The sequence below is a fragment of the Mauremys mutica genome, chromosome 12, assembly GCF_020497125.1.
Source record: "Mauremys mutica isolate MM-2020 ecotype Southern chromosome 12, ASM2049712v1, whole genome shotgun sequence".
In the NCBI taxonomy this organism is placed as follows: domain Eukaryota; kingdom Metazoa; phylum Chordata; order Testudines; family Geoemydidae; genus Mauremys; species Mauremys mutica.
This window is the reverse complement of record NC_059083.1, coordinates 52,192,658-52,205,307: the sequence shown is the minus strand read 5'-3', so window position 1 is coordinate 52,205,307 and position 12,650 is coordinate 52,192,658. Positions and strand designations below refer to the sequence as shown.

The window sequence follows — 12,650 nt, the reverse complement described above, 5'->3', positions numbered from 1 at the left end:
AGTCATTCATTTAGAAGGGGTATAAACTCACATGATTTTGAAAACTATCCAACTATCATGTCTAAGGGTTTCGTTTTTCTTTAACATTTCCTTTTTGACCTTTTTCCTTTTCCCACTCTGAACTTCTGTAACTTTGAAGAAGTTAGAGATGGACAATAGGGGGGAGGGATAGCTCAGTGGTTTGAGCATTGGCCTACTAAACCCAGCATTGTGAGTTCAATCTCTGAAGAGGCCACTTAAGGATCTGGGGCAAAAATTGGTCCTGCCTAGTGAAGGCAGGGGGCTGGACTCAATGACCTTTCAAGGTCCCTTCCAGTTCTAGGAGATTGGTATATCTCCAATTATTACCTTAGAAGGAAAAAAATCAAGTCTGTTACTTTGCCACTTTTGCAATTTTTCAAACTTTGAGAAAGTTTTAGAAAGTCACTGAGTGGCAAAATGGACAAGGAATTTGTGTGTGTGTTGGGGGGGAAATGACACTATTTTTTGTGATCATTCCCCTCTATTCAGCACTGGTGAGGCCTCATTTGGAGTACTGTGTCCAGTTTTGGGCCCCACACTACAAGAAGGATGTGGATAAATTGGAGAGAGTCCAGCGGAGGGCAACAAAAATGATTAGGGGGCTGCAGCACATGACTTATGAGGAGAGGCTGAGGGAACTGGGATTGTTTAGCCTGCAGAAGAGAAGAATGAGGGGGGATTTGATAGCTGCTTTCAACTACCTGAAAGGGGGTTCCAAAGAGGATGGATCTAGACTGTTCTCAGTGGTAGAAGATGACAGAACAAGAAGTAATGGTCTCAAGTTGCAGAGGGGGAGGTTTAGGTTGGATATTAGGAAAAACTTTTTCACTAGTAGGGTGGTGAAGAACTGGAATGGGTTACCTAGGGAGGTGGTGGAATCTCCTTCCTTAGAGGTTTTTAAGGTCAGGCTTGACAAAGCCCTGGCTGGGATGATTTAGTTGGGTTTGGTCCTGCTTTGAGCAGGGGGTTGGACTAGATGACCTCCTGAGGTCCCTTCCAACCCTGAGATTCTATGATTCTATGATTCTATTTAGTTTATTGTTTTTAAACCACTGGGTGCAATCACCAAAAGTTTGAAAAAAATTCAAAGATCTTTATGATTAATGGAAACAGCATTCAAATGCCAACCTTTTTTCACATATGCCGTGTTTGTTGTAGCCATGTGCATCCCAGGATATAGAGCAGCAAGGTGGGTGAGGTGATATCTTTAAGTGGATAACTTCTGTTGGTGAGAGAGACAAGCTTTCAAGCTTACCCAGAGTTCTTCTTCCAGTCTGGGAAATGTGCTCAGAGGGTATGTCTACACTGCAATTAAACCCCATGAGGGGAGAGTCGCCTAGAGCTCAGGCTCCAACCTGAGCCCAAATGTCTACATTACAATTTTACAGGCAGAATCAGCTGACACAAGCCAGCTGCAGGTGTTTAATTGCAGTGTGACATAACCAAAGTGTCACAGCTAAATACAAAGTGGAACAGATTGTTCAGCATAAGTAGTGAACACCTTTCCAGGGATCAGGCAAGGTGAAGTGTCCCTGTAATAAATGGGGGAGAAGAAAAGCTGAGGTTGGGGAGGGAGTTAAGTGGGTTACAGATTGTTGTAATAGACCACAAATCCAATGTCTCTGTTCAGTCCATGATTTTTAGTGTCTAGTAAAGTTATGAATTTAACCCCCCCAGACTTGTCTTTTGAGGTATATGCAGGTTGCCTTTGAGGACAAGGCCTGATAGGTCAGATATGGAGTGACTGCTTTGTGAAAAGAGTTCACCCATGGGGGATATGGTGTTTTATCACTTTTTTTTCCTGAGAGTTCATTCAAGAGCGTAGTGATTGACTGACTGTCTGGCTTCACCCACAGAGTTATTTTGGGGGGGCATTTAGTGCACTGGATGAGGTACACCACATGTGATACACATTTGTAGGACCCATGGATCTTGAGAGATGTGTGGTGGCGGTGGGGTATTCTCATCACAGAAGTGGAGATATGACTACGGATGTCGCATCTGTTCTGGCAGGGTCTGGTGCTGCTTTGAGTTAGTGTGTCCTGGTCTGTGGGGCATTTGCTTCTTATGATGAGGTTGTGGGGGGGTTGTTTGAAGACCTGAAGCGGGGATTCAGGAATGATTTCTTATAGGATGGTGTACCAGCTGAGTATAGGTTGTAATTGTTTAATGATACCCCTGGTTGTCACCTACCACATCACACTGGAACCCATACAGGGTATGTGGCAGGAGGGGCCCCCTCTCCCCTCCCTCGTCCCCTTCCTCTCCCCCCATGTTAAAGCCAGTTATCTAAGGGTATTTGGATGGCCTGTTCCATGGTGTGATCTACTTCTTTGGAGTGTCCTTGTTTGGTGAAGGCATTCTTAAGCGTGTTAAGGTGAATATCCCAGACTTTCTCCTTGGTGCATATTCTGTGGTATCTAAGTGCCTGGCTGTAGATAGCAGATTTTTTGTTGTGTCTGGGATGGTTGCTGGATCTGACAGTAGGTGTGGTGATCCATTGGTTTCTTTTATATGGTTGTCTGTAGGTTTCATTGTTGATGCTGATTGTGCTGTCCAGGAAGATGATGCTCGTGTGGGAATATTCTAGGAGAGTTTCATGGATGGGTGGTGGTGATTGAAGTTGTCATGAAAAATCTATGGAGGAGTTTAGATTGGCTGGTCACAGGATGAAAGTATCAAAGTATCTCAGTTACATGCACCATGAAACCAGTGATATACATGAGATACGCAGACAATGCACAGTGGTGCACCAGTGTGATTAGTGGCTCCCACCTAATGTTTGGAGATGTTTGTCTCAAGGCATGCTACCTGCGAGTGAAACTACAAGGCCTAGAGAACATAATTTCCAGCATATATACATAATTCTTCACATTTTCTGAGCATACATCTCACAATGATTCTGATGACCAGTGCAACACTAGAGACCGTGCATGACCCCTTTTGGTGAACACCTGGGATCACTGTGTCCTCTGCCAGTTGTCATCCAGATATCCTAGGGTCACACTAAACACTTCTAAAAATCTTCCCCTCGATCCACAAAGAGACGTAAGCATGGCAATACCCAGCCTCTAGGCACCTTGCCATGCAGCGATCCCACAGCTCAAGTTAGGTTGCTTAGGCTGCATGGGGAGAACTGGGGCTCCTAACTCCCATTGATTTCAGTGGCAGATAGGAGCAAAGTCCCTTTGAGAATCTGGACTTAAGAAAGGGATCCACAAAAGCCAGCTTGCTGAGCAGGGAGCCCACAGGGAATGCTGAGGAGCGGGACATGACCTAAGCCCTGCTCCTATGAAGGAACAAGGTGCCTAAATCTCAGCCTGAGGGAGGAGAGCATCTGTGTTTGGGGTTCTCAGCTGTGACACCCCCCCGACACACACAAACAGCAGGGGCAATCACCTTGGAAGTGAGAAAGCAGGGTTCTTTTCCCCCATGCCTGTCATGGAGCAGGGTTTGAACAGGGGTCTGACCACTGGGCTGTAGAGTCATTCCTCCTCTCCCTTTGGCCCAATGCATGTGGAGTTATTTACACACAGTGGAACGGCTTCAGCAGGCGAGACTGTGAGCATCCCCCTGCTTCCATTATCCAAACATCCCATAGCCCAGTGGTTGGGGAACCCACCTGCCAAGTGTGAAACCCAGGTTCTAATCCCTTCTCTGCAGAAGGGGGAGTTCAACCTGCATCTCCCACACCCTGGCTGAGAGCCATAGCCATGGAGCTCAAGGCTGAAAGGGAGGCTGCCATTCCTCCCTTGCCATGTTGGGCAGGGTTGGGTGTGCTCCAAGCATGTCTATTGCATCAGGCCCACAGATGGAAAAGGGTGGGGATCCCCATGAAACTTACATTTGAGAGAGAAGCCTCTGCACCTAGACAAAGATGCCAGGGCACGTGCTAACTGCCATGGACTTAGGCATGTAGGGAACCTTAATGGTGGAAATTCAGATGCGGAGGAGATTTCCATGCTGTACATGGAGGCTCAGTAGGAGGTTAGGTGGCAGCTGAGCAGAGCTTTAGAGGTCCTCAGTGCCATTGTAATGTTGGACTTTGGCATTTGTCACTTGAGGTGCTTAAGTCCTCTGGTGGATCTAGCCCCTAAATCTCATAGTCAAAAGGAACTGATGCACTTAGGAACAAATCTTGTAAACTGTCAGTAAGAGGTAGGCTCCTATGTCACTTAAGAAAAAGGGTTTTAGGCTCCTTAGGCACTTCTGTATAATGGCCACAAGGGGCAGCAGAGGGTGAGGGGCAGGGATGGGGCAGCTATACTGTATGATGGGTACTAGGGGGCAGCCAAGATTTTCTGGCCAATGTTTTGTGTGTCCATTCTTATCTCAGCTGACTCTGGGGAATGACAAATGGACAGTACTAAATACTAAAACCATGATTTTAGTTAAACAATATTTTTAAGTGATTAAGAATTGATAAACTTGGAATTAAAACTTTAATTAAAAATGTAAGCCAAGCTTTGTGAAGCTTCATGTCTTTCCCTATATTATATATACTAGTCCTGTATTCAGCCAATATCCTTCAAAGAGTTAAGCAATACAATTTCATCCATATCTGCTATATTTTTGTCAGATTAATTAAAAAAGAAAAGAAAAAGAAGCCTCTTATTTAAAAACGCAATTATGTGAGCCACAAATATTCAGCACTGGGAATTATGAAGAACAAAGCTCGGGAGACACAATTATTCATACTAGTGATAAATTAGACAGAGCCCTTATTAAGTGACCAGGGATCAATTTATTGTGCTCTTCCGTAAAGGCTGCAAGAAGCATTCCCTTCAGAGCAAGAAGTGACAGTATGTCAAACTTCATGCTGAAAAACTTTTTAGACTCAAGTTGTAGAATATATTGTAATACACATAAATGAAATTATGATTGTCATTGTACCCATTGAGGATCATGAACTGGCTAGTGTGAATGTATAACACTGTCCTCTACAGGATGCAGTCAGTACTGTTCTGTTGGTAATTGTCGAAGAAAAACTAAGTTCTCGCTTTTTGTTTGGGTACAGCAAAATCAAACCACATTATCAAACACTCCAACAGACTAACTAGAGATCTATATTTCTTGAATGAGATTATCTAATTTGTGAAATTGCTGTGGCACTGAAGATCCACGTGACTCAAACTTTTCAGGGTTTTGGGAAAAGAAGTAGGTCTCTGACCTTCATGCTTCCATGTCTGGGCTTTTCCAAGAAGCCTAAGGAAGTTAAGTGCCAAACTCTCATAGCAATTCAGTGGCAGTTGTGTACATTTTACCCCGCCCCTTTGAAAATCCCAACCTAAATATGTAAAGCACCTTGCTGTACCTGCATTTTATCTGAGCAAAAATTGGGTAAAGTTTTCAAAAACACTTAGACTTCTATGTCACTGCTTAAGTTTGCTTACGTCTTGTTGACATTCAGTGACTCTTAGGCCTGGACTACACCTGGGCGGGGAGGGGGGATCAATCTAAGATATGCAACTTCAGCTGCGAATATAGCATAGCTGAAGTCAATGTATCTAAAATCGACTTAGATTGACTTACTTCACATCCTCGCGGCACAGGATCGACAGCTGCTGCTCCCCCGTCGACTCTGCTTCTGCCTCTCTCAGCGGTGGAGTTCCAGAGTCGACGGGGAGCGCGTTCAGGGATTGATTTATCGAGTCTAGATGAGATGTGTTAAATCAATTCCCTATAGATCGATCACTACCTGCCGGATTGGTGGGTAGTGTAGACATACCCTTAGGGTGCTAAGCCTTAGTAACTAAGACACTTTTGAAAATGGGATTTAGGCTCCTAAATCACATAGACACTTTTTTAAAATGTTCCCTGAACTAATTATCTGATATTGGATGGGGCCTGGGTACTTCTGTATTTTGCTATTGAGGGCAACACACGGTTTGTTTAGAGAAAGTGCAAGATCAGCTAACTATACTGAGATTTTTCAAAGCTGCCTAAGGGAACTGGATGGGAACTCAGGGTCTAAATCATTTAAGCATCTCTGAAAATCTCAGCTGTAAACCTTATTTCTAGAATTGGTGTTATTTCTTGATCATCAACATAACATTCACCCACTAAAGAGAGAGATTGATTTTAGGATTAGAAGTTTCTTCCCTGTCCAGGATTTTCCCTTTGAGATTAGAAGTTTGACTCTACCGAAGTTGTCTACAAATAAACCTAATACTAACTTTCCCTTGCCTGTTACATTCCCCACAGCAGACGTGCCTCAGGAGACTGCACCTTCCCACAGAAGAATATATAATGGATCAGAAAAGATGTTCCCCATTTGGCGGAGGGTATGAAGCACAGGGCACATTACCAGATATAACAGAGCCATGGTAGCCCATCTCGGCTATGACGTTCTATTTACTGAGAACATGGAAGTACATGAATGCAGTGGGGAGAGAAGATAGACTGAATAACCTGGATCACAGTGTCTGAAATCCTGAGTGAGAGAGTGACAGACTCTAGCTGCTGATAGAGGTAAATCAATCTTTTCCCCCCTGCTTCTTGAAGCTCAAGGTTTTTGAAGCCATGAAAGTTTGCTAGGTAACTAATTCCATTGGAACCTAAGGGGAATTTGGCAATGATCTCTCTTAAACTCCCAACCCAACAGAATTTGGAAGAAGGAAAGACCACTCAGGTCACTGCTATCCTAGCTCCTCGTATAGCCCCCATTATCATAGTATCTGGGCACCTCACTGAACTGAATGTATCTATCCTCCCATTGCTCTGTGAGATGCTATTGCCCCTGCTTTACAGACAGGGACCTAACACCCAGAAGGACAGATTTATAGAGGTATTTCAGCAACTAAAGACAGCAGACACCCCTAGTGGGATTTATAATCAATGGGTGTTATGTACTGCACCTATTCAGACCCCAGTGTGCATTTTTAGGTACCTACCAGCCTTCAGAATTCTGGACTGAAAGTCACACAAGGATTTTTGTGACAAAGGAGGGAATTGAACCAACATCTCCAAAGTGAGCTCATGAAACACTGGAGCATCCTTCACTCCACTCAAAGCTTCCCTCTGCTACACCCAAGATTTTACTTTTCTTTCTGGCACAGACCTCGCTGGGGCATGGAGAGGGTAAGCGAGATGATGTGGGTAGAGCAGAGCTGATATTTGCTGCTGAGCTCAGTGCTCTGGGTGTAGACTTGAGTAGGCTTGGCAGAATTCAATTTTTTTGCGATGTTGACTACTAACATTGATTTTTATGTTTTTTCTTCAATTTTTAACTATTTTAATTTTTACAGCTGCAGGAAATTCAGTGGGGGGCAGGGTTGGGATCAGGGTTAGGGCAGTGCTGGCAGCAAGTGTGCGGGGGTCTCCCAGCAGTAACAGCGGAGAAACTGGTGGCTCCCTGCACCGCCGCGGAGTCTAAGACACCAGGACGCAAGGGGCAGGGAAGGAAGCTGCTCTGGCCCAGTGGAGCAGAGTTCTGTGGCCAGGGCTGTGCGGAGGCGGAGAACCACGCACCCTGGGCAGTGGGAGAGGCCACCCTGCTGTTGAATGGTTCCATCCATGGGCAGAAGCCATCCAGCAGCGGGGTGCTTTCCCCCACAGCCAGGGACTCATCCTTCGCCTCACAGCCCAGACTGGGGGTCTCAGCTCTGGCTCACCAGGACCACAGCCTGCCCCGCACCGTGCTCCTTCAGGGATGGGTGTCACCATCCCCATGGTTGTTCAGGGGGCCCTGTGCAGCTCTGCTCACTCCCGTGACAGCTGGGTGCAGAGGGCTCCCTGCCTGGCTGCGGGGCCGCTGACTTCCAGCTCCACGGGCTCCGGGGAAGGCTGTGCTAATGCCGACTGTGACCCATTTTTTTTCTGTTGGTTTCAGTGTCTCAGCTGATTGCTATGTTTACCGACATCTAGTGACTGAAACCGAATCCTTCAGGAATGAAAAACTGGGGGGAGTGATGAAGGCAAGTCACTGCGATTAAGCAGCTCCCGGAGAAGTTCTACCCTCTGCATGTACTGGTTCAGGCTGGCTTTTCCAGAGACTAGTGGCATGTCTACATTACACGCAGTGCAGAGGCACAGCTGCAGCTATGCCACAGTCGTGTAGACACTTACTACAGCGATGAAAGGGGGTTTTCCATCATAACTGTCGGCAATGCCTGTTCATAGCCCTTGGAGAGAAAGCAATGCACAGACACTGGGCATTAAGCACTGTGATTGCTGGCGATCTCCCAATGCAAGGCAGGGAGCTGTGCAGTCTTAAAACCCCCTGCCCCTGACTGAGACAAGGGGCCCTGCCCAGAGACAGCTGATGGCTGGAGACAGGAGACCTGACTGGAACACCCAAAGTGGATCATGGAGGGGGGAAACAGGTGCCGTTACCCTGAAATGGTGACAATAATTACATCAATTCTGTATGTTGTTCATTGTTTTCATAATATCCATTTTATTTGACTATTAAGAGAAAAATTGTTAGGTCTAGAAAGCGAGGGGAAAATGAACAACACAGAGGACTGAGCAGTTGTAAAAATAAATCTTACCACACATGTTCCATTATTGTTGATAGAATTGAACAGTGGCTGAAGGGGTTGCACTGATGTGACTTGTTTGGGTGTTATGAGGTATGGGACACTTCGTGTCACTAGCATCCTGTTTGAAAATATCTGATTGCCTTAGCTAGTGGCAATATCATGGGGCTTGCTAAGTGACTCAGTTTCCAAAACCAAAGGGGTTCTAGAATAAAGAGCGATGCCTTGAGTTGGGGGAGCTGTGGTGTTGGATAAAACAAAGTAACCAGAGAGCGGGATCCATTCAGTTAGGGGAGCTAGTAGGTCCTGTGCTAGTTAATAATCCCCTGTTCACCTTCACCCAGAAAGTGAAGTTAATCACACTGGGAGACAACATTAATAGGGAGCAGAGGAAAACTCACAGCAGGGCAGAGGGAGGATTCAATTGCAGACAGAAATAAAATGAGATTCAATTTGCAAGCGTTTCTGAGGGAAAGTAAACCGAGACACCGAGGTGATTGTGATGCTGGAAAAGGAAAGTGAAGTGTAAACTCAGCATAAGTTTGTGATGCAAGAGCTCAGTGATGTGTGTGTCTCTGGAGAGGTCTAAGATGAACGTCAAAAAATGGAAAAAGAATAAAAACAATAGGAAAGTGCTGGACCTTGTCTCCTGGAGATGAATGTAACTTGCTTTGACACAGTGTTGATCATTGTCCCCCTCTAGTGGCTGAGTCCACTAGAGCCTGATAGCCTTTAGCTGAGCCAATAATACATTTTCAATGGAAGAGTCACAGTCCACCCTGGTGATCTATGGTGACCACTTGTCAAAGTTACAAAAGACTAATACAAAATGGCGTTGCCAATTTTGACATAAATCTATACAGCAGTGTGATTTTTCTGCCAATATTGGCCTTTTAACTGACAGGAGGAGGGGTGATCATGGAATATCAAAGATCTAAGTAGGAAATTTGCCTCCAGAGTCTTGGTTCTTCACTGACCCAACAGGATGAGGGGCCTTATGGAATATTTATGGAACTGAATAGATGCTACTATTTGATTAAAATACATAATCTTCAGATTCTATTGTAAATCTTGTTTTCTTCCTCTAGTTGCACCTCATGGCAAACCCAGAGCAAGGGAATCAAACAGTTCTCACAGAATTCATCCTGCTAGGATTTGGGAATCTTCCTGAGCTACAAATTCATCTCTTCTTCCTGTTTCTTATCATCTACATCGTGACTGTGGCTGGTAACGTCCTCATCATGGTGCTGGTTGTGGCTGATCAGCAACTTCACACCCCCATGTACTTCTTCCTGGGGAATTTGTCCTGCTTGGAGACCTGCTACACCTCCACTATCCTGCCCAGGATGCTGGCCAGTCTCCTGACTGGGGACAGAACCATTTCCGTTAGCGGCTGCCTCACACAATATTATTTCTTTGGGTTCCTGGCAGTTGCAGAGTGTTGTCTCCTGGCAGTGATGTCCTATGATCGGTATTTAGCGATATGCAAACCTCTGCATTATGAAGCCCTTATGAATGGCAGGTCCTGCCTCCTGCTAGCAGTTGGCACTTGGATAAGTAGTTCTCTGGCTGCTGACATAACAATATTTTTAATGCAACAATTAACTTTCTGTGGCCCTAATGAAATTGACCATTTCTTCTGTGACTTCATCCCAGTAATAAAACTCTCCTGCAGTGACACACGTATGATGGAGCTTATCACTACCATGCTGGCTGCTATATGCACTCTCCCACCATTTCTATTAACGCTGGCAACATACGTCTGTATCATCACCACCATCCTGCGAATGCCCTCCACCACTGGGTGGCAAAAGGCCTTTTCCACCTGCTCCTCTCACCTCATCGTGGTGTCAATTTTCTATGGGACCATAATGATTGTCTACATGCTACCCAAAACTGATACACTGAGAGACCTGAACAAAGTGTTCTCCGTCTTCTACACAGTCATGACTCCCATGGTCAACCCTCTCATATACAGCCTGAGGAACAGAGAGGTCAAAGAGGCCCTGAGAAAAGTTGTCACTAAATATTCTGCTGTCAAAAGGATTCAGACTGTCCTGTCATAGTTTGTTCAGTGCCCATGACATGTGAATGAGCTGGTTTGCTGTATTGTGTCTGACTCACGTCTCTCACTGGCCATCTGGCTTTTTAGGTGAGGTCAGTGGCCGCTATAGCTTGTACTCAATATTGGGACTGATATTTCTGCTGTTTTGGTTTAGGGATGCAGGTCTTTGTGGTTTGATTAGTCTGATATTTATCACTGATGTTGTGGGTTACTTTAAAACACCTCGTCAAGGAGGCACCAAGGCAGAGAGATGCCATCCTGTGCTTGTCTCCATTACAATGCAGTCTGTAATTACATGAGCACACACTGTGTCTTATACCAGGCACCTTTATTGTGGATTGCACCACATACTCAATATTTCTTTTCATCTAGCTCCTTCAATGTGCAATGGTAATATAAGATGTGAATCAGGTCTCATGGCCCAATAACTCTGTAAGAATGGGAGCCCTGAGGTGGGACAGTGAAGAAGAAAGGTCAGTACTGTGATAGTGGCACAGAGACACCTGACTTCTATTCCCTGTTTTGTTACTGATTGACTTTCACCTCTCTGGACCTCAGTTTCCTCATCTCTACAATGGAGTTTCTTGAGACCCCTGTGTGAGTGGCTGCTTTGATCCCTTATTGCCCGTGGTACCCTTCTTTTGCAGATTTCCAAATGCCAGCGCTCTGAAATCTGATCTGTCAATTATAGAAAGCAGAGAAAGCACATGGTGTCCACTCCTACAGGGTGCTGGGCATATCCTGTGAAATGCTGAGCACCCACAGCTCTCAGTGAAACCAGTGGGAATTATGGGCACTCGGTGTCCTGTAATGTCAAGCCCGCAGCAAGCATGATTGTGGGTGAACCTAGCCTGATCTGGAACAGCACTTGGCAGATACATCTTATTTCCCCAGAACTCCCTCAGATTCACTATTCATTCAATTCATTGGTGCCCTGTTACTGTTGTTGTGATAGCAGAATATGCAGAGTGCCAGCTCTTCTATACTGAGGATTCAATTTTTATCAGTAAATGTCGATTTTCCCCATACACACACTGAAGAAAAATATTTCCATCGATAATAATTGAAATGTGCAGACAGGCAAAGTAAGAAAAATGCTGCTTGAAAACTTATTGGAATTTGATTACAGGATATTTACTTTGTATATTTTGACATGTGAGTTGACAATTTGCGTTTTAATGGTTTATAAAACTTTAACTTTTTAAATCTCAATGTCTACTGTCAAACAATTGTCTGAACTCCCATAATTTTGCATGACTGTGAAAATCAGAAATTCAAAATAGTGCTTAAAACTGAACATCAATATTATCCATCAAATTATATTTTTATAAATGAATTCTGCCAAGTCTAGCTATAGTTAGGGTTGAGCTTCACTTTCTCTTTAAAGATGGATCATTCTAAGTGCTTACAAATTTTCCCTGCCTCGTTGGGCAGTTAGGCAACACTAGTGTTCCAAATCTGAACCAAAGGTTCCAGAGATACTTTCATAGACTTAAGGTCAGAAGAGACCATTATGGTCATCTAGTCTGACCTCCTGCACAACACAGGCCACAGAATCTCACCCATCCACTCCTGTAACAACCCCCCAACCTATGTCTGAGTTATTGAAGTTCTCAAATCATGGCATAAAGACCTCAAGGTGCAGAGAATCCTCCAGCAAGGGACCCGTGCCCCATGCTGCAGAGGAAGGTTAAAAACCTCCAGGGCCTCGGACAATCTTCCCTGGAGGAAAATTTCTTCCCGACCCCAAATATGGCGATCAGTTAAACCCTGAGCATGTGGGCAAGACTCACCAGCCAGCACCCAGGATAGAATTCTCTGTAGTAACTCAGATCCCACCCCATCTAACATCCCATCACAGATCATTGGGCATATTTACCTGCTAATAATCAAAGATCAATTAATTGCCAAAATTAGGCTATCCCATCATACCATCCCCTCCATAATCTTATCAAGCTTAGTCTTGAAGGCAAATATGTCTTTTGCCCCCACTACTCTCCCTGTAAGGCTGTTGCAGAACTTCACTCCTCTAATGGTTAGAAACCTTCGTCTAATTTAAAGTCTAAACTTCCTAGTGTCCAATT

General features: G+C 44.8%; 2 protein-coding genes across 3 annotated transcripts in view; one reads left to right on the top strand and one right to left on the bottom strand.

Annotated features, from left to right (window-relative positions):
• LOC123345337 overlaps positions 1 to 12,650 on the bottom strand; it is a 716,016-nt gene that overhangs the window by 41,883 nt on the left and 661,483 nt on the right. The window lies entirely within an intron of this gene.
• LOC123346933 (olfactory receptor 11A1-like) lies at positions 9,599 to 10,567 on the top strand. Its single transcript, XM_044984371.1, has one exon. The coding sequence runs from the start codon at positions 9,599 to 9,601 to the stop codon at positions 10,565 to 10,567; it is 969 nt and encodes a 322-aa protein (XP_044840306.1).